The sequence below is a fragment of the Sminthopsis crassicaudata genome, chromosome X, assembly GCF_048593235.1.
Source record: "Sminthopsis crassicaudata isolate SCR6 chromosome X, ASM4859323v1, whole genome shotgun sequence".
Lineage (NCBI taxonomy): Eukaryota > Metazoa > Chordata > Mammalia > Dasyuromorphia > Dasyuridae > Sminthopsis > Sminthopsis crassicaudata.
The window spans coordinates 3,625,441-3,646,077 of NC_133623.1; the positions used below are offsets into that span (position 1 = coordinate 3,625,441).

Genomic DNA, 20,637 nt, shown 5'->3' on the forward strand with positions numbered 1-20,637 from the left:
TGGATATGGGGGCAGCCGGGGGTGAGTGGCTGAGGAGTCCAGAATCCACCTGGTGACAGGGCCCTCCACGGTAACGTGGAAGGGGGAAGCCTTTCGGGAGAAGCTCACAAGTTCACTTTTGGACATAGTGAGTTTCAGACATCTTGAAAGGCAGCTAGAGATGCACCATCGCAGGTCAGCAGAAACATTGGGGTAGCACAGGCGGGTTCAAGGACCAGCTGGCAGGAACCTCAAGGGCAGGAAGGTAGCTGGGTGATGGAGGTTGGAGGAGGATCTGGAAGTGACCATGGGGAGCAAGGAGCAACTCCCCAGGGAGAATGAATGAAGGGGCAGCCTGTGCTGCCCAGGGTGGCGTGTTGTGTGGGTGGCCGTCCAGGATGGGGGGGGCACAAAGAATTTCACGAAAAGCTGCTAGGTGGAAGGAGTGGGAGAGGAAAAGATTTAGGAGGAAGTTAAGTTTGTTGCCTATGGAAGGGATATCCCAGAGGGCGCAGTGAAAGGGCTGGGCAGGAGGGGGATGGGGATGAGGAATTGGGTGCTGAAGGTGGGGAATGGGGTTTGAATCTGGAGTCACAGGAGTCCAGGATCACCGGAAGAAAGTTGGGTTCACCCAGGGATGAGAACCTTCATCACTGAATGGAAGGCGCCACTCCTATCCCCTCAGAGGAGTATGAATATCAGCTAGGAGGCAAATGCAGCACAAGATGGAAAGGACATCGTGTCTCTGGGCTCGCTGCTCTCTGAAGGCAGAAGGTACCACAGCAAGTGAAAGAAAAACCTACATGGCAGATTTCGAGTCATGGGAAAAGGTGCTCGAAATCACCACTGGGCCGAGAAATACAGATTAAGACCACTCTGAGGTCCCACTCCCCACCTCTCCTCTCGGTGAAGACAACCAGAAAAGAGAATGCTGAATGTTGGAGGGGAGGTGGGAAAACTGGGACACTGATACATTGTTGGTGGAGTTGTGAAAGAATCCGACCGTTCTGGAGAGCAATCTGGAATTATGCCCCAAAAGTTATCAAACTGTGCATTCCCTTTGACCCAGCAGTGTTTCTATAGGGCCTGTATCCCAAAGAGATCTTAAAGGAGGGAAAGGGACTCCCTTGTGCCAAAATGTTTGTGGCAGCCCTTTTCATAGTGGCAAGGGGATGAAGACCAAGGGGATGCCCATCCATTGGAGAATGGTTGGGTAAATTATGGTATATGAATGTTATGGAATATTATTGTTCGGTAAGAAACGACCAGCAGGAGGATTTCAGAGAGGCCTGGAGCGACTTACAGGAACTGAGGCTGAGGGAAGTGAGCAGAACCAAGGGATCATCGTACACGGCAACAGCAAGATTATACAATAATCAACTGCAATGGACATGGCTCTCTTCAATAATGTGGTGATTCAAGCCAATTCCAATAGACTTGGGATGGGGAGAGCCATCCCTGACCAGAGAGGCCTATTGGGACTGAATGTGAATCACAGCAGTCTTCATCTTTTTTTAACTTAGCTGCCCCTTCCAAAAGTACAGACAACCATCCAACGATGTGCACTGCTGCACTACCGCAGGCCTCCAAGTGGAGGCTGCATGTTGCCAAGGTCTAGAGGCGGGGCTTAGCCTGATCAGAACCTAGGGAGATGCAGGCACTTCCGGAGGCCTTAAGAAACTTCCGCCAGTCACCCTGCCAGGTCACTAAGATTCTCCAATGGTCACCTAACTTCAAAGGGAATCATTTTTACCCGAAGGCCTCCAGTCCCAGCCTAGTGTGTGAGGTCCACCAAGGCAGCAATATACATCTTCACTCTCTTCTCTGCCAGGAGGCAGCCCATCCTCATTCCTGGTCTGGGCCAACTCCACTGAACTACGTCACATTATTAAGGTAACGGGACTTCTCCAAGGTCGCCACCCAAAGTTCCTGGGCTAAACATGTATAATACAAGGGCGCACATGGCGTTTGGTCTTTTTCCACTGCCAGAGATCTGGTGGTATGGAAGGCCATTGTATTTGGAGTCAGAAGAGCCAGATTCAAATCCTGCCTGTGCTCTTTGCTAGCCTCTCTAGGCCCAGCGTCTCATTGGTAAACAAAGGGGTTCCAGCTCCAAATGGACAAAGCTGCCAAGCCCTCTCTGTCCAGGCCTACAGGAGCATGCTGGGTATCACCCAGGGCTCAGGGGCCTGCCATTGGGCCCGGCTGCTCCTCCAGACAAGATACCAACTGTCACCGGGCAAACAGGACAGCTGGGGCTCGTTTGGAGCCTTCAAGACCCCACGGGCTAAGCTGGTAGCCGTAAGAGCGGACCGGAAGGCGATCCCTGAACTACTTAAGGTGTGGGCTTTTCTGTTGGCTCAGCTATGGATGAGGGGGCCGACTGAGCCGGGGACCTCCCAATGGAACAGGCCGCCTTGAGGGATTCGACAGAGGCACATGAAGCCGTGTGGCCCCCGACTGGGCCCTTCCCACATGGGATTCCAGTTCGGGTACTGGTTAGACCCGAGGCCCTTCCAACCTTGGAGGTTCAAAAATGAATCAGATAATAAGATGATGTCAACCATTACCCAGGAGGTGGTATAGAATCTCCCTGTGATCACTCATTTCTAAAATGGCATCAAATTTAACAGGACTCATCAAGATTCAACTCTCCTTCCTGAGGTCACCGACCCTGGTGTCGGAGGAACAGTAGCGACACCAGACTTAGACACGGGAGGACGGCGTGCGAGGCCTGCAGCCAGGCGTTCCCTCGGCACCATCGCTTAACCCGAGGCCGGCTTCTCGGCTCTAAAACAGGACCGTTACACGAGCTAGCCCGATCTGTGGGCTAAAGAAGGGGAGGTGTTCTGACGACCCCGCTCAAACGATATGGGAGGCATGGGGCGGAGGTTGAAAACAGTACCTGTCTCTGTGCCCTGGAGGTGGCTGATGGGTAGGAAATGGGTTGGCTTAGTTAAAATGAGGGGGAGAAAGGGGACCCACCTCAGGGGAGAAGTCCAGGTTCTCAGGGTGGCTGATGAGGGGATATTAGCTAGGCCAGCCCTACCTAGCAGCTACCAGAAGTCATTGGGTTCCCAGGAGCAGGAGGCCCATGCTTCCTGTAGCACTTTACCCCCAAGGGAATCTGCCTGCTGGCAGCTCCCACCCCCCATCTTCCCACACCTGCTTGCTCGTGGAAGCCCGAAACCCAGGTTGAACTGGGGCCGGGCCTTACTGCCTCAATCAGAGCTAAAAAGGCAGCTTGGTGAGCCAACGCGTGTTCCTAAGCCCGTGAGTCAGTACAGCCCGGTGGGTGTGCTGGGAGGAGGGAGGGACGGGAGCAGGAGGGCCCGGGCAGGGCTAAGGCCTGTGCAAGCAGCGGGAGCTGCTTGGGGACCCGGCTAGCTGCCCCTCTCTCCCTCATGTTGGCTGGAACCTCGGCCAAGCAGGTGAGGTGGCCGGAGCCCCGCTTTCTGTGCTTCCCAGCAGGCCTCTCCCGGCCCCCGCCACCCCTATCCCCCAGGTAGGACCCCAGCTCTAGCTTCATCAGCCCGCCCTCCACCAGGCCTCTTTACCTCCTCAGCCAGGGCCCTGGGGATTCTGCCCCCTCCCCCGGTCCTGATCTCCCCAAAGAGGGGGAGTAAGAGCGACTTTTGAATCTTTATTTGAAACGAACAGTTCCAGGGACAGGTTAGTTGTGACAACGGCTTCTCTCACTACAACACGAAGGCGTCAGCATCACTGCGGGGACGGGCAAGGCGCCTCACAACAATATATACAATTTCAACAGCGGCTAAACCGAGAACAGTTAGAAAAACACAGAGGGGGGGCCGGGAACAGCAAAGCCTTTGGGGGGAAGCTGGCCCCCCTCCGCCTGACCCTAGTCAGCTAACCTGGAACGACAAGGCAATGAGGGGAGAGGGGTGGAACGAGGTGGCGGGGGGAGGAGGCGCCTCCCCGCCCCGCTCCCCCTGGAAGATCTCCTGAACAGATGCCGCCCCAACTGTCGAGGGGCCCCCACAGGCTCAGCCTGGTTCTTCAACGGGGACAGGCCAGGAGCGGGGAATCGGATCCCATGCCAGGAGCGGGCACGGTTGGTGCCGTGGGGACTCTGCCCCCCCTCCCCGAGCTCTAGGGGGAGTGGGAGGGGGGACCATGAGAAAGGGATGGGGGGAGCATGGCGGTGCCACAGCTGGCCGAGCCAAATGAACACACAGACGGAGGGAGCAGAAGTGTGTGCCCCGCACTCAAGAGTCATTCTCTGCCTGGGGCCGAAGGGGAAAGGGCACAGGGAAGGATCACTAAACTCATAGCACAAGGCCCTGGTGCCTGGGAGGGAGCAAGTGCCGCTGGGACTCCAGCATTGAGGGGAGGCCCGGCGGAGGAAGTAGTGGCTAAAGCCCTGGAGCGAGGATGGCCCCCCAACCCTGTGCTGCAGGGGGAAATGGTCCCCTCCTCTCCCCTGCCCCCCATCTTTCCCCACTGAAGGCCCTCAAGTGGCACCTTTAGGAAAGGGAAAGAGGTGCGTCAGGACACCGTCTTTCCTTGTCTGGGCTGGCGAGGAGAGCGAGTGCGGCTCCCATTCCACCACCCCCCTCACCCCCCACCTCAAATCTGTTCCAAGGGGGAAGTGTTGCTCTGAGGCCCAGGGGAGGGCCCCCCGACAGGGCCGACGCTGGGAGAAGTGCCCCTGAGCAAAGGAATGGGGTCTCCGGTGCTGACGAGTGGTATGGAAGGAGGGGGGAGAGAGGTGCCCCCCGGGGCCAGGCCCCGGACGAGGAGTGGGGAGGGGCGGGCAGGGCCCTTCAGAATGAGCAGCATTGGCGCCCGGGCCGGCCCCTCTCCGGGGCAGGGGGGTGGGCCACAGGACAGACATTGGTGTGGAGGGTGCGGACGCGGGGCACGCTCAGTCCAGGTCCTCCTCACCCGGACGACCGGGATCTTCGTAGATTTCACGCACTGCCAGGATGCGATTGAGCATGCTCTCCAGCATGCTCCGGTCCATGGGGATCACAGAGTACCAGAGTGGAGACTCAGCGATACAAGATCGCTCTGGTTGCAGGTAGAATACATCATTCCGGCTTCGCAGGCTCTCGGGGCTGCAGAGAGAGAGCAGGCTGGTGAGCGGAGGACCGCAACACCCCCACCCGCTCATCCCCGCCCGCCTCAGCCTCCCTGCTCACCATTTGGAGAGATAGAACTCGTAGAACTTGACGGGACAGCGCAAGGGGTTCATCCGGTTCTCACGCTGTTCTAAGACAGGAAGTTCCTCCTCCCTCTTCCTCTTCCCCGAACTGGTGTCTGGAGAGGGAGTGCAAGTCAGCTCGGGGAAGGACTTCTCAACCTGGGGTCTCGGAACTTAAAAAAACAAACAAATTCGAGAGCTTTACTTCTGCAGAATTCCTTTTTTGTAACGCTTTATAACATATTGTAACAACGTTTTGTAACACTTTGTAAAGCTTATAACACTAACGCTTTGTAACGCTTTATAACACTTTGTAACCTTTGGAATACTTTGTAATGCTTTGCAATTTTTATTTCATGTGTTTTGAGGCCTGGTTTGAACAAGGGCCTTGGCAGGGGCACAAGAAAGGGGGCAGCTCCTGACTTGGGCAGTTCCCAGGTCCCTCCCAGCTCCCGGGTCCTACAAATAATATTGGATGGAGGTTCCTCGGAGAGATTTCAGGGGACTCTTGAGGTTTTGCTAACAGCCTTTCGACAGAATTGGGTTCTCATAACTCCATGGAGTTTGTCTGGTGGTATTCCAAGAAATGATACAGAAGCTTCACCAGACAGATTGTCAAAGGAGTCCCCGAGCACTAAAAGGGAGGATGACTCCTCTGGGCGATCGGTGGGACCCAGAAGTTCACGGGCACCAAAGAGCCCGAGGCATTCTGGATCAGCTCACAGCTTCAGCTCCACAGGCCCGGGCTCTAGTGCTCCCGAGACTTAGGGACGAAGCAAGCTGCCCAATTGTTCTTTCCCTAGGCTGGCCAGAGCCCCCATTGGGAGGCAGCCCTCGCAAGTCTTCCTCAACAAGCTGACATCTCGTGGGTCAGTGTGAACACCACCACCTGCCTGGCCACCCAGCCACTCACGTTACAAATGGGCCGAATGCACACATAGGAAATGACAACCTCCTTTAACAATAAAGTCCATGGCAACCCAACCCAGCCATCACTCAGATGACTCGAGGATTCATATTCAGGGAATATGACAACCAAGGGTCCACAGGAAATTGAGGAAAACCTCTCTGTCCTCTTCTCTCTCCTTCCCTCCCTTCCTCCACCTCTGTCCACTTCCACTCTACCCCAGCCCTGGCCACAAAAGCCATGGGACCGAGAGAAGTTAACCCATAAGGACCGATCACGTGTAGGGCCCTCCCCGCTCCCCAGAGCCTCCCTTGGGCCACAGAGATTGAACTCGGAGGGGGTGGGCATGAGAAGGAGTGGGGACGCCTCTGCGCCTACCTCGACTCTTTCGCTGGCGGGCAGGAGCGTAGTAGCGGATGCTCACTACCTTGGTGGTGCCCCGAGGGGTAGTGCACTTGCGTGACTGGCGCACCACATTGGTGAAGGACAGCTGCATGTGCTCTTCTGCCGTCTGCAGGCCAAAGAACTTGGTATTGAAGAACATGAGGGTGTTGAGCAGGACGAAGGGAGAATAGACGCCCAGCTGCTTGCACTCCCAGAGGTGTTCCTCCTCTACCCGGGAGAACACCGTATCTAATGCACAGAGAAAGGGAGTGGAGAGTTAGGGCTGGGGCCAGGGCCACTCAGTTAGCACTCGAGCGGCAACCCTGATCCCACCTGGTGTGGTCTAGACAAGCGGAGAGCCGTAAAGTCGGTTCACACGAAGATAGGGATTTTTCTTCCATTTAGGATTAAGGGTTTTGTTTTTTTGTTTTAAAGAAACTCGCTATGTCAAATTTAAACGGGTATTATTGGTACGATTTTGTACTCTCACAGGAAAAGGGAAACAGTTAACAGGGGCCTCCTGGGCTAACATCATGGTGTCCAGAGGTAAACCTCAAGGCTGCTCCAGCTTCTTCCTCCTCTAGAGGGGATTCTCTGCTGCATCTGGAGCAGCCCCTTCCCCTCCCTCCAGGCCTAGTCTGCCGGAGGAGGCAGAACAGGGACACAGTCCCCAAACCTCAATCTCCCTCTCTGCCCGGCACCATCACTAAGGACATTCAGTGGACGCTAACTGCTGGTGAAGATGGCTGGTAGACTGATTAGAAGTCCTTGTAAAATGTAGTCCCGCCCACTCCCTCCCTCCTCCCCACCCAAGGGGGCTCTTTAGACACCCCCGGTACCAGGCTTCCTGGCGGACAAAGACCCCGAGCCCACTCTGAGGTGTGGGCACCTTTTGGCCTGGCCCCTCCATAATTCTGAAAAAGCCATTTCTCAAATTCCACTTTGTTCCTGCCTGGAGACAGGGACGTGCTTCTAGGAAACGGGGGGAAGGGAAAGAGCAGGAGCAGGGAGCTGCTATTGCTTACTGTTGGGGAGGATTGTGGGTTGCCAACTGCTCAGTGCCTTGTTGAGTTCTTGAACAAAGGTCAGGTAGTAAAGGTCTGTGAAAATGTTCACCATTCGGTTGTTTTCCAGTAGGTACTGCGGGACGACAGTGGCGGCCATGAGGTCTCTGCCCTACCCCCATCCCCCCGGACTCCTGCTGGGTGACAAGGGCCCTCATGGCGATCTACCTCTAGGGCCTAGTGGGAGATGGAGGCCTAGGCCCAGGCAGGTGAGACCCGAGGCCACACGGCAACAGCTCCTTAATTACTGAAGTCTCCCATCTCCCCCTCTCTTGACTGTTCTCTGGATGGAAAACACTTCCCGGAACCCAAACCAGCCCACCCACTGATCAAATAGTCCCCTCCCTGTCCCTAAGTCTGGGGAAGGGAAGATGGAGACACAGCATGTGACCGTGGCAATCGTCCAGTCCGTGGGACCCCAAACCCTGCTCTAACTAGAGAGGGCTTGTGGGAATTTGTTTGCTCCTGGAATGGCTGGGGGTCAAAGATAAGAGTGTCCCCCTCGGGGCAGAGCTCTAGACTTGGGGGGGGGGAGTTGCTCCTGGCCGGGAGGCAGACTCCAGGGGATACCTGTTGGATGCCGAGACACAGGTAATAGATGCTGTCAGGCTCATATCGTTCGCCATTGGGCCGCGTTATCTCCCTCACAAATTGGGCCAAGCCATAGTTGAGCTCGGCAGCCGTGCAGGCCAGGATGTCCTCCTTGATCCGCATTGGCTTGGCTGTAGGGAAGCACAGTGAGCGGAGAGGGGCACGGATCGTCTGGGGCGGGAAAAGGGGGGGTTCTACCTCAAAGGAAGCCAGAGTGGCTGGGTCTGTCTCAAAGAACAGGTTCTGGCACATGGACCAAAGAAAGAAGGGATTGGAGAATTTGGAAGGGGAAACAAAGGGATGGACCAACAGGCAAGGCAAACGACGGCACGGGTAAAGCGCTTCCGTTTTACGAGATTTCCAAGTTACGGCTGAGAGTTCTCGGCTCGGAGGCCCTGATGAGCGACAGGCACCCTCGCAATGCAGAAGTCCTCTGTCCAGCGGGACGTTTTTGGCGAGGAGAGAGCCCTGGTTGCCCTCCCCCCACCCCCCAGCCCCGGGTCACTCACGGCCAAAGCGCAGCTCCTCGCTCTTGCTCGACTCCCCACCCGCATACTTCGACTGTACCCAGCACTTCCAGGCATTGACGCCGTAGGAGTAGTTGAGGGCTGTACAGCTGGGCTGGCTGCTCATGGAATCCCGGGAACAGCTCTCGGAAAGCACCAGCCGCTTCTGGCCCTGCGTGGAGAAGGAACGGAGCCGGGGCTGTGGACCCAAGCGGAAGTCGGGGGACCCAGGAAGGGAAGCATCCACCTCCTAAGAGCCAGGGCCAGGGAACAGCGGTGCTCTCTGGGATGGGGTCTTGGGGGAGACTGAGGTGGCAAGGTCACAAATCACAGCCCATTCTTAGAACTTGGGTAGTGGGCGGGGTTTAGGTCATTCGGGTCAGCTTGTGGGAGCCCACAGCAGGCAGTGACCAGAAGGTTCCTCCTCCTTGGGCAGTGGAAGACATGACGCAGCTCACCTTCCGGATGGCTCGTGGCAGGTCCTGGTCAGTGGAGACGTCATCTGGCCCCACCAGGCCACAGTCAAAGAGGAAATCCACGCTGGGGTTAATGTCCAAGGGGTCTGGCAGAGGGCCAGAAAAGAGAAGGCAGTTAGTGGTCCCTTTTGAGTTCATCACAGATTCAGCAGTGGAAGGGTCCCGGGAGGTTGGCTAGTCCTCTCTCCTGATTTGACAGAGGGGGAAACTAAGGCAAGCTTGGAGAAGTTCACTTGGTAGGATCCGCGTGTGAAGCTCGGATCTGACACTGGCCCCGTCAGTCCCACTGTCCCCCTTCCCTCCCCCGAGAGCCACACTGCCGCAGCGCCTACCAACCATCTCCTGTCCGGGTTTCCCTGGCTATGTGGTTTGGGCCTTATTACAGGTGCTCCCGCAGCAGGGATGTGGAACCTTCCTTCTGCCAAGGGTCATTTGGATATTCCCAATATCATTTGAGGGCCAGACAAAGTCATCCGCTTTCATAGGACTCAAATGGCAGCAGGCTGTTTGAAAGCTGAGGCTTTCAGCTCCTCACTGTCTGTGGTCCCCTTAGTGAATGATTTCGTGGGCCTTATATGGACCACGGGCCCTTGATCTAAAGGCTCCAAGAGAAAGGCCTCCAAGTCAGAGACTCAGATGGGGCCCATTTCCCCCTCCATGATACCAGCTGGTGACCACCTTGGGGCCCCCGGGAGGCCTCTGCTAGCTTCTTCCCAGTTCTTTGGAGGTGCCAAGGGGGGAAACACTCACTCTTGGGGAAGTCGGCCTCTAGGTCCTGCCCTGGTTCATCCAGGACGTTGGCCATCTTCACCGCCATGGCGAGGACGTCATCCCTCGCTGGTCCAAACAGGTCACAGTCTTCCAGCAGACCCTCCGTACTCTGGTTGCTCACCAGGTCTGGGGGCAGGGAAGACCATGGGCTTGGTTACAGGCACTTTCCTTCCTCGCCTAGCCCCCAGGCCTGGCTCTGTTGCTCTACTCCCCTCAACACCGCTCTAGTCCAGCCCAGAGCTTCTTAAGCTTTTCCCACTGGGACCCTTCTTCGCCCGAGAAATTTTTATGTGACCCTGGGCATACAGGTACTTCCAACAGGGTATGGATCAAACATTTACTGAGAATAAATCTGGATTTTGTGACCCCCACATTGGATCAAACCGGGTTCAGAAGCTGGGCTCTAGAGCAGAAGCCCGCTCCCCCCCCCCACCCTTCGGAGGAGGCTCCCCCTGGAGTACCACAGAGATCGGACGAGGCCTTATCCAACTCCTCAGCTTCTGCGATCATCTCCGCCATGGCCAGGATGTCGGCCTCTAGAGGGTTCGATGGGATTTTCACTTTCAGTTCCTCGATAGTCTCCACAATCTTGTCTGTGCTCTCCAGAGTCGTGGGCAGGAACATGGGCACAGGTACCTGAAGGCATTGCAAAGCACAGGAGGGGCGTGATTGGGGAGAGGGCAGGGCTGATGGCTGCGCCGCTGCATCTCGAGCTTTGGAGGGGCACGGCGACTTACTGGGATAGGCAGTGACAAAGGCACCGGGACTTTCTGGCTGTACAGATGCATAGGCACTGGGACGAAGATGGGCACCGGGACAGGCAGTACGATCACCTGCGGTTTCCAGTCTTGCTCTGAGGAGACAGGACCCGAGGGACCTCCTGTAGTCGGGTTGCCAAGTTCCCCACCCCCGAGCCCCCTTCTCGGAAAAGCAGAGGCACAGGAGTTTGAGAAGTTCCCCCAAGAGAGCCGAAGCGGCCTGAACCGCGGCCTCTCTTCGCTTCTCACCTGTCTGACACCCTTTGGATCTCATGTCCACCTTGCAGGACACGCCTCGGTTCTGCATCAGGGGCTTACACATGGCAGCTTTGTTCTTGCGAGGCGTTGAAGGTGGTGGTGGTGGCGGCGTAGGATCAGTCGGGACTGGGCGACTTTTAGCAGTAGCCTGTGGGCACGGAGAGCGAGCCGAAAAGGTAGGGGCGGCCAAGGTTTGGCCTACCCGCCTCCTCCCCGTGCCCCCAAAATGACCCCTTCAACCGCCCAGATCTGAGTAGGCCCGAGCACTCACCGCTGAGGCGCTGCTGCTGGTCGCTTTGGACTGGGGAGGAGCCGAGGGTTTGGGCTCTGGAGACTGACCTGAAGAAGAAGACGTTTCTATACTTGAGAGAACACAAAGCTAAGATCTGGGGGCCTCCAGAAATGGGGAGTTAAGGGAGAAACGGCTTCTCCCTCCGCTGTGGAGAAAGAGGGGTGTCGATATGGCCACCCTGAGGGAAAGTGAGGCTACACCAGGGATTGTGGACACCCCCCGCCCAGGGAATGGCAAGTGTACCGAAGAGAAAGGCCGGGAACACCCCCCGAGGGCTCTCTCACTCACTGTTCAGAAGGCTCTCGGGCCCACTTTGAGTGTCCAGGTTGGGCTGATTCTGCTGGCTGTAAAAGCGAAGCAGACACTGCTGGTTGCAGAAGTGCCGGATCTGCCCCCGCCAGTGGATTGTCTCCAGCAGCTTCCCTTGGCGCTTACAGGCATGGCAGCGGGCAGCCTGGGGACATCCGGTGGACTCTCAGCCCTCGGCCCTGCCCGAGATGCCCCTTTCTCCCTCCCTCCCCAGGTGCCCTCTCACCTTGCGGTACCACAATAGGTACTTGCTCTTACAGTCCTCGCTACAGAAGTCCCAAGTGCTGCCATCCAGTTGCTCAGTGACTGCGCGCTGGCACGTCTGGGAGCAATAGGTGCAGGTGATGCAGCACAGGCCCAGCTTCTTGGTGAAGTCCTGCTTGTAGAGCAGCACGCAGCCTGCGGGACGAGGGCAGTACCCTCAGCGCCAGCCGAAGCGGAGCCGGGAGGCCCAGAGAGGGCCAGCCCAAGGGGAGCCAAAGTGGAGCCAAAGTGGAGCCAGGCAGCCCAGAGAGGGTCAGCCGAAGCGGAGCCTGGCGGCCCAGACAGGGTCGGCCCAAGGGGAGCCGGGCGGCCCAGAGAGGGCCAGCTGAAGCGGAGCCGGGCGGCCCAGACAGGGTCGGCCCAAGGGGAGCCGGGCGGCCCAGAGAGGGCCAGCCGCTGAGATTCACCAGCTTTCTTCGGAGCTGGAAGTCCCTTGAACAAATCGCTTCCCCTCTCCAAGTCTCATTTGTAACACGGCTTCGGAGAGAGGAAAGCAATTACGAGACCCGGGAGCCTCATGGTAACCACTCTCCACCCCCAACGACAGGACCAGCACCAAGAGAAGCCAGTGACTTCCCAAGACGGCCAGATCCTTTCAGATGCCCCCCCGCCCCCCGTCGTCCAACCCAACCAGCAGGCGTTTCCTCCCACACTAAGTGGGAGATGCTGCTGACGGGCCACAGAAACGCCAACCCCTGCCATCCCGAAGCTGACGCTGGCCCCTGAGAACTGCCACCCATGGCCAAGGGACCGGAAGGGCAGGCTCGTCCCCCCCACCCCCTGCCCCACCTCAGCCTTCAGGCCCGACCTTCGCTGCAGAAGCTCTTCTCCACCCCACTGAAACGGAGCTTCTCGTGGAGCAGTTTTTCCTGCCGACAGTGCTCGCACTGGGACACCACGCCCCTGAGCCTCTTGAAGTCCTCACAGCAATCGCGGCAACAAAACTGGAACACTTGGTCCTGGAGTGAGGCAGAGAGGGCCCCCCGGGGGAAAGTGGGCAGGAGGCAGGAAGCCGGGGGGAGGGAGAAGGAGCCGGCCAGAAGGCCGGGTCCCTTTCCAGGGGCCGCCGCGAGGTCTCACCTGCCAGTCCAGGATCTCGGGCTTGCCACTGAACAGGCTATGACAATAGTGACAGCTCAGATGGATGCCCCCCTCGGGGTTTGTGCGCTGCGGAGAGGAGCAGGTGGTCAGAGGCGCCGCGCTCCCCCCCGAGCACAACGCCCCCTGCCCCGGGCCCGGCCCCGGGGTACCTGGAACTTGGTCCAACAGCTGGGGCTGCAGAACTGGTAGACCGTCCGATCGGTCTTGTTGTAGTAACAGGGCTCAGAGAGACTGCGGCGGCAGAAGCTGCAGGGGCGGGGAGGGCCTGGGACGAGAAAGACAAGGGGAAGAGGGAGGATGAGAGCAAGAGGTGGGACAGATGGGGTTTCTCAAAGCAGAAGGAGAAGTCTGGTGCAGTCATCCAACCGGGGCAGGCAAAGAAGGCTGGCACGGGGCCTGAAGTGGACAGGGAAAGAGGAGGGAGGGAGGCCCAGGACACCTCGGCACAGGCCCCATTCTCCCTCTTACCAGCCAACCCAGCCTGCTTCACTTTGTGGGAGGTGGTACAGCACAAAGAACAGAAGAGGCCCGTCTTGCCATTCCGGTCCACATGGGATAGCATCTCGAAGTTCTTACATAGCGTCTTGCACCAGACACAGGGGTACACTCGGGTGTTTTTCTGGGGTGACAGGGAAGGGCAGGCTAAAGTTTGGTTCTTGGTCTGGCCTAGGCCCCCGCCCCCTCCTCCCCTCCCCCTGCTGCCCCCCCTCCTCCGGGCCCCTGGCCAGGCTCACCTTCTTGTAGCCCCCCAGGCAGGCAGTGCTGCAGAAACGCTTCTGCTGGCCCTCGTGAAAGAGCAGTTCGGGGGGAGGGGCCCCGCCTCCTCCCTTGCTGTAGATGTAGGCTCCACATTGGTCACAACAGTTGGTCTTCAGTCCCTTGTTGGCACGGAACTTGGTGAAACACGAGTCACTGCAGAGTCTGTGCACGACGCTCCCGTTGCTGACCTCGTGGAGGACCTGGCGCACCGAGACCCCGCCTCAGCCGGGCCCTCCTGGGGCCCGCGAGGGAGCTCGGCTCCAATGGGGAAGAGCTCGGGCAGGCGCAGGCCCGCCCACTGGACGCCTCCCCCCCTCCCCCCCACCCTCCTCACCTCCCCAGATTTCTGACAAATGCTGCAGCGGGTGGCATCGGAGGCATCGACCGTGGGGGGCGCCGGCCGCTGCTGGGCCTCGTACAAGGAGAGGCAGACGGACGTACAGAACTCGTGGAAGGAGCCACCCGACCCGGTCTGGGCCACTACTGAATCCTTGGTGTTCCAGATCTCCCTGAAGGGGGGACAGGCCCCAGAGAGGGCGGTGGCAGCGGTGTCCCTGCCCCTCTCTGACCTCACCCCTGCCTCCCGGGTACCGCCGCGATGCCCCTGCCCAATCGGGACCAGGCTATATGCTGCCCTCACCCCAGCGCCCCCCACCCCCATCCTTCACATACTTCTTGCAGAAGGTACAGGTTTTCTTGCCGAGAGGCTTCTTGGAGAACGTGGTGAGGCAAGTAGAGGAACAGAAAAGCTGTGGGAGCCCTTTGCGCTGGTACGCCGTCTGGCCCTTCTGCAGTGGGGTCCGGCAGTGGGCGCAGGTCATCTTGGTGCCTGCCGAGCGGGCGGCCCGGGGAGCCAGATTGGTCCGCAGGGACATTCGGGGAGAGCGCCTCGGCCGGAAGGGCACGAAGTCCTCGTCGTTGGGGTCGTCCACCATGGCATCCGAGTCCTCGTCTGACACCGGAACTGGTGAGAGAAGACGGGGTCGGCTGACGGGGCGCAGGAGGCCTGGCCTGAACCCTTATCCCCTCCCCTAAGGTTTGGCTGTCCCTCTGGCCAATCCTCCCACCAACTCCTTCGGGGAAGGCCGACAGCTCCCACGGAGGCACTCCAAAGAGCCTCCTCACCTAGACGAGGAAAGAGAAACTGGGAAAGGTTAAATGACCCACCCCGGGACGGCTACAGGTAGACAGAGCAGGGTCTGGGGGCAGGAAGGAGGCCCGGGCCCGAGCCAGTCACCAAACCCGGCCTGCCTCTGTCTCCTCAGATGTAAAACGGGAATCGTGATGGCCCCCACCTCCCAGGGCTGTTGTGAGGATCCAATGAGATCATCTTTGTAAAAAGCTCTTAGCCCAGTGCCTGGCACACAGCAGGTGCTATAGAATCCGAGGGCTCCTCCCCTCCCCCTCCCCACGGGGCACTGGCTCCAGAGGCAGGGGCTGGCCTCTGAGCTCCTGACTCCCAGCTCGCCACCCCCATGCTGCCTTGCTCTCAGGGCTGAATGCCCATCATGAATGCCCTTGGCCCAGATCCCCCACTACTAGCCTTGGTCCCCATGCCAAGCTACAGCAGGAACACAGGCGTCCTGAGCCGCATGTGGCGGGAGACAGGAGAACCTAGAAGCCGCCCACTTTCTCACAGCCTGCTCTTGCTCACTCACCCTCCCCTCCCCTCACTCACCCCCCTCTCCCCAATCCCTCCCCCCAAGTTGAAATCTTCTTGGAATGAACTTACTCTCTGAGGAGTCCACCGTCTCTGGTTTGGGGGCCTCCACCCTCCGAGCACGCTCACTTCTCTTCTGTTCCTGGGAGACACGAGAGAGAGGAGGAAAGCTGACACCGAGGGTGGGCTGGCTGCACAGCGGGGCTCAGGAGCTCAGGCCCTCGGGAGGGGGGGAAGACCCTCGGGTCAGCCTGAAGGGGAAGGAGGCCGAGGAGGCCGGGAGAGCACGTGCGCTCTCCAGGGAGCAGAGGGTCCGTCCCTCCCAGGGCCGTGGGGGAGCAGGGCTGCTCACCTTCTCGGGAGGCTGCTCAATGTTCTTCTCAGTTTGGCCATCCCCTGCAAAGGAAGAAAAGGCAGAGCCTGAGCCTGGAACTGGGCCACTTCCTCAAAACTGAAAGGGAAAACTCCAGGGTCCGTGGCCACATGGGGCCCTGCTCGGGGCTCCCTGGCCTTTCTGCCCCCAGTCTCTGGCGACAGAGCCTATCACCCACATAGATTTGGGGACTGCGGAAACATGCTTCCCCCCCCCCGTTCCTACCAAACCCCAAATTTCCCCAACAAGAAGGTATGCAGCTGCCCAAGGACAAGGGGGAAGGGAGCACACAGTGAGCCAGGGCCCGGCTGGCCATAAGCCCTCAGGCTCAACATCTGAGTAGGCCCTCAGTCACTCCTCCGTGCCCTTGTCCCTGCGGGGGAGGCCCCCGAACCTGCCCTCTCCTCTTGGCTGACAAAAGACTCAAGCCCAGGCCCTGATCCTGCCTCCCCACTGTGTGCTCGTGAGGCCTCTGGCCTTCGGTCCCCTGCACAGCCACAGTGAGGCCCGTCTCAAGCCCAGGAAGCCTAGGTTTTTTTGTTTCCCTCCCCCCCCCAAGGCCACAAAAAGCCATGTCGCAGAAGCCATGGGGGTGAGGGGGGAAGAGACTCCAAAGCAAAGCACTGCCCACCCCCCCCAAGAACATTGTAGCTTCCAGCCAGCCCACAGCAACCTACCTGGCAGGGAAGGCTGAGCTGGGGGGCTCGGCTGGGTCTTGGAGCCACTGAGTCCATCCCCCTGGGCTTCCCCCACGGAGGGGCTCGGTGGGGCGTTGGGGCTCGGGGGCTGTCCTTGCAGCAGCTCTTCCTCTTGCCCAGAGGGTCCCTTCCTTCGTGCAGTCGTGGAAGGGGTCTCTTCTTCCAGGTTGATAAGCGAATCTGGAGCCAAGGGCTCCAGGAGCCCCTCAGTCAAGGCAGGGCTTGCCTCAGCCCCGGGGTCAGGTGTGGCGACCTCAGGAGCCGGGCCTCTGGGGCCAGATTCGAGGGGCTGGTCCCCTGAAGGCCAAGCCAGCGTTCCCTCGGGGCTGTGTTCAACCTCTGGAGGAGAGGGGGCCTTGTAGAGGAGCCCCCCGAGTCCCAGGAGATCAGTGGCTCCATCTAGAACGCCGGGGTCTTTTTCCAGGCCAGCCTGGGTGTCCAGCAAGTCCAGGGCCTCGGTGGTCGGGGGCGGCCCCGGAGGAGTCCAGCCCTGACTCGGGGCGGTCTGGGAACCTAGCAGATCTTCTCCAAACTCCATGTCCACGGGAAGGTCTCCGGCCAGGGGCTTCTCTGGCAGGGCCAGGGAGTCAAACGAACTGGAGAAATCGCTGGGGTCCATGGGTGGCTGGCTTTGGGCTGCGGGTCAGAAGTGGGAGAGGTTTTGAGCCAGGCCCCCTCCCTGGATCGCCTCGGAGACACACCCCATTTTCGACTTGGCTTGCCTCTGGACACCCCCCTTCCTCGACATGCATTCCCACAAGTCTCGCCTGGCTGACCACTCCTCCACCGCGTAGCGCCCCCTGTGGGACAAGCAGGTCCCCACCCTGGACCGGTGCCCGCGCCTGCCTGCTCTCCCGGACCCGAACCCGGACCCGAACATCCCCCCCCCCCTTTCCTCCAACGCCTCCGGCTCCAAGTTCCCCTCCTCTCGCCCCAGGCTGGGAGCCCCACGGGGGCGGCTCCTACCCCCCTCCCCCCCACCCGCCTTCCTTCCCTGCTCCCGCCCCCCCTCTTTTCCTCGGCTTTCCCCCTCCCGCCCCATCTCCCCCCCCCAGGGCCCCCCACCCCAGAAACGCCCCAGCTAGTCCCTCCCCATCCCCCCCTTGCAGGGCCCCCCAGCCCCCCTTCTTTCTGGCCCCTCCCCTCTCCTTTCGGGCAGCCCCTCCCCCGGGCCCCCCATTGCCCCCCCCACCTTCCCCCCGACCCCGGGCATTTCCAGGAAGACATTTTGGACCTACGCTCCCTCCCCAGCTCCCCTCGGGGCGAACGGCAAAACCCCTCTCGGCCCCTCCTCGCTTCGGCCCGGCCCGGCCCGGCCCGGCCCTGCCCCTACCTGCGGCGGGGCTAGTGTGGCTAGGGTGGCGATTACCAGCCAGGGGCTGCAGACGGCGACGGCCCCGAGCTCCTCCTCCTCCCTCCCTCCCTAGCAGCCGGGACGGGGGTCGCGGCCCCTTTAAATGGCAGCGCCGCTCGCAGCGCCCAGAGCTCTGCACCAGGCGGGCGGGCGGCGCCAGCAACCAAGCCCATTGGCTGACGCGAGGAGGGGGCTCGCGAGACAGAGCCGGCCCCCGGCGCGAGACTCCCAGCCCCGCGGCCGCCTGCAAATCGCGGAGCGGAGCCGCGCGGCGGCCGGAGCCGGAGCCGGAGCCCGAGCCCCCGCCCGCCCGCCCGCCAGCCCGGGGCCCCGTCAAGCGGAGCGCGGAGGCGGGGCGGGGCGCTTCGGGCGCCGCGCCTGGACAAGCCGAGGCCCGCCCGGAGGGCCCCGCACTCGGGCCCCCGCGAGTCCGCACCTGCCCCCCCCACCCCGGCCACTTGCTGGGCGGGCGGGGCTCGGACACCTAGCCCCCCGGGCCCACGTGGCCCCCCGCACCGGGCCCGGGCCCAGGCGCAGCTTTCGGGGCAGCCCCCCCCCCGCCGGCCCGATCTTTGGGGGAGCGAGTTAGAGGGGCGGCCAGACCCCCGCGCTCTCGTACACACACCACACGCGCGCGCGCGCGCCCACCCTCCCTCCCTAAGGGTTCCGGGCCGGGACCGGGCGGCCCTGGCCCGCCGCCGCCGCCGCCGCCGCGGTGGGGCTGACTGGGCCCGGGCCGGGATAGGGTACGACTGGGGTCTTTTTAAATGTGCGCGAGCGTTTAGGCTCCTGCGCGGGCCGGCCGCGGCGAGCGCTTCCATTCCAATGCCCCCGGGCGGGCGCAAGGGGCTGAGGGACCTATTTCTTAGAGAGGTGGGGCACTAGGAGAGCCCGGCTTCCCGTTCAAGTTCAAACCCGAGCCTGAAGCAGCCTGGCGCAGCGCGGGCCACTCGGAGTGGGTGCCCCTCGACTTGGCTCGATGGGAAAGGCCCTAAGCGGCCGGCGCTCCGCTCGCCGGGGGAGGGTGGGGTGGGAGGCTGTCTTTGGCCTCCGGAGGATCGCAGGGACTCTCCCCCGGAAAGCTGGCCTCCTCCCCGGAGCCCTCCTCCGGGCCTCCCGGCGCAGCTCGGCCTTGGGGCTTATCTGTCTCCCCTGAACAAAGGGTCACACCGAGTCCTTTCCCCGTCTCCCCAATCGCGTTTTCTCCTTTATCTTCCCCGCGGCTCTCCACGCCCACCTCCCACCGGCTCCCTGCTCCCACGTCCATGAAACCCCCTTCTCTTCCTTTCCCACAGTTTCCTCCCCATTCCCCTGGCAGCCATAATCAGCACGGCGATAAGACGAGCTCCCACTTCGAGACTTGCCGTGCAGTGTCTCATGTGAGGCCTTCGTGCAAAACCCGGCTCCGAACGAGAGCCGGGGGCAGGAAGGGGCCTCGGGGCCCTGTCCGAGGGGTCTTTCTTAACCTTTTGGGGGTCATGCCCCCAACCGCCCTTTGATGGGATTACCATCAAACCCACGAGATTACAAAGGAAACCGGGGCTCTGCAAATCATCATCATATTTTAAATACAAATCCACAGAACCCGACTTAGGAACCCTGCTGCCTCGCCTGGCTTGACAGATGAGGAAACTGAGACCCAGAAAAGGAAAGCCACTGCCTTAGCTCTCCTTGCTCTAGCACTCTAACGGGCTACATTTCGGTGGTAATTCAGGGCCACAAAGGGACTGGAGGAGCTCCTCTGCTCTGAGGGGAGAGCGAGCGAGCTCCGTGTGCCCGACAGGAGGCTGCATTGTAGTGGAAATCCAAACCCGACCCCTGGCCCTCAGGCTTTGGAAATTACCCGCCCGTTTCAGCCTACCTCTGTGAGGATTCATTTTGGACTCATTTTACAGAGGAGGAAACTGAGGCTGCCAGAGGATGGCAGTTGTCCCGTCGGATTCGAACAGGCCCAATTAGACGGAAGGCGGCAGGAAAACGTGTTGCCCTGGTGAGAGGGGGTGCCCTTGGCAGCCATGGCTGTGGGGGAGGCATCCTGCCTTTCCCGGTGGGCTCCAAGCTCTCCATCTGCAACGTGCCAGGCTCCTTGCACTTGGGGATTCTCTCTGCCCCTCAAATGTCCTGCCACTCCTCCCTTCCGAATTAGAAGCGACCCTGGGAACACATAACGCCCCATCTTCTGGAGGGGATAGAGTGTTCAAATGGCAGCTCCCTGAAGCTGACGGGGGTCCTGGCTTCTACTTACAGAGCCCCTGGGAGGGGGCTCTCTACCTTTGAGGAGGTCCATTCCACGCTTGGACAATTCTCCTCGGTCAAAGAGGTTGTCTTTATCATCAAACCCAGTTCTGCCTCGGCAATTTCTACCCATAGCTCAACTCAACAAGCATTTATTAAGTGCTTAGGATATACAAGCAGGGCCGGGAAGACAAAGACAGAAGCAAACATTCTTGAAAGTCCCATCCAAACGTCTTCCAGGAAGACGTCCCCATTTTGGGGGGTAGCAATGTCCTTCCCCCTGGAAACCCCCAAAGAATACTTGCTTTTAAAGCTCTGAAATATCTTGGATTTGTAATGTTCTGTGAGAGTCACCCACATTTGCGTTTGTCCCCCAATTAGTGTCAAGGCCACAAAGGGAGGGACTGGGTCTTGTCTTGCTCAGCACCTGGTTAGACACATGGCACAGGAATTCACAGCAGAGTCCTTGCCTTGGGCCGGCCATCCCGGGACCCATAATATGCCTGGAGGATACTGAAGTAGCCCCGTAGAAAACAAAGCCAGGAAAAGCAGCTGAACTTGATTGATCACACCTCCAGGAAGTGAGCGCTGGAGACTGGACATTTTGAGGCCAGAAGAACTGCTTCTCACTGGAGATGGAGAGGAATCCATTAAAAATTATGGGAAAAGTGAATAACTAACATGTATATAACTGTTATTTATAACTTGGTGCCAGGTTTGTAAGCACTTGA

The 20,637-nt window shown here is 59.7% G+C and overlaps 1 protein-coding gene across 3 annotated transcripts; it reads right to left on the reverse strand.

Moving 5' to 3' along the window:
• Nucleotides 1–3,609: 3,609 nt before the first annotated feature.
• ZMYM3 (zinc finger MYM-type containing 3) lies at nt 3,610–18,554 on the reverse strand. Of its 3 annotated transcripts, none has more exons than XM_074278672.1 (25): nt 18,530–18,554; nt 16,297–16,953; nt 15,599–15,642; nt 15,319–15,388; nt 14,259–14,550; nt 13,921–14,095; nt 13,562–13,786; nt 13,296–13,446; nt 12,977–13,092; nt 12,807–12,893; nt 12,535–12,685; nt 11,689–11,861; nt 11,442–11,607; nt 11,133–11,200; nt 10,853–11,009; nt 10,583–10,698; nt 10,307–10,481; nt 9,825–9,971; nt 9,057–9,160; nt 8,602–8,770; nt 8,072–8,223; nt 7,463–7,577; nt 6,432–6,686; nt 5,145–5,319; nt 3,610–5,060 (listed from the first exon to the last, which is right to left on the reverse strand). In XM_074278672.1, exons 2-25 carry the CDS (start codon nt 16,934–16,936, stop codon nt 4,868–4,870), a joined length of 4,116 nt encoding a protein of 1,371 aa, XP_074134773.1. In that variant the 5' UTR covers nt 16,937–16,953; nt 18,530–18,554; the 3' UTR covers nt 3,610–4,867. The 3 variants fall into 3 exon arrangements, with proteins under 3 accessions (XP_074134773.1, XP_074134771.1, XP_074134772.1); XM_074278670.1 differs by lacking the exon at nt 18,530–18,554 and adding an exon at nt 17,651–17,877; XM_074278671.1 differs by lacking the exon at nt 18,530–18,554 and adding an exon at nt 17,556–17,577.
• Nucleotides 18,555–20,637: the final 2,083 nt, after the last annotated feature.

Coding starts and splice junctions, on each gene's coding strand:
- ZMYM3 (XM_074278672.1), bottom strand. CDS start 16,936: ATGGACCCCAGCGATTTCTCCAGTTCGTTTGACTCCCTGGCCCTGCCA. Junction 14,096..14,258: donor ACCTGTACCTTCTGCAAGAA/GTATGTGAAGGA, acceptor TCCCCCCTTCAG/GGAGATCTGGAACACCAAGG. Junction 13,447..13,561: donor GCCTGGGGGGCTACAAGAAG/GTGAGCCTGGCC, acceptor CTGTCACCCCAG/AAAAACACCCGAGTGTACCC.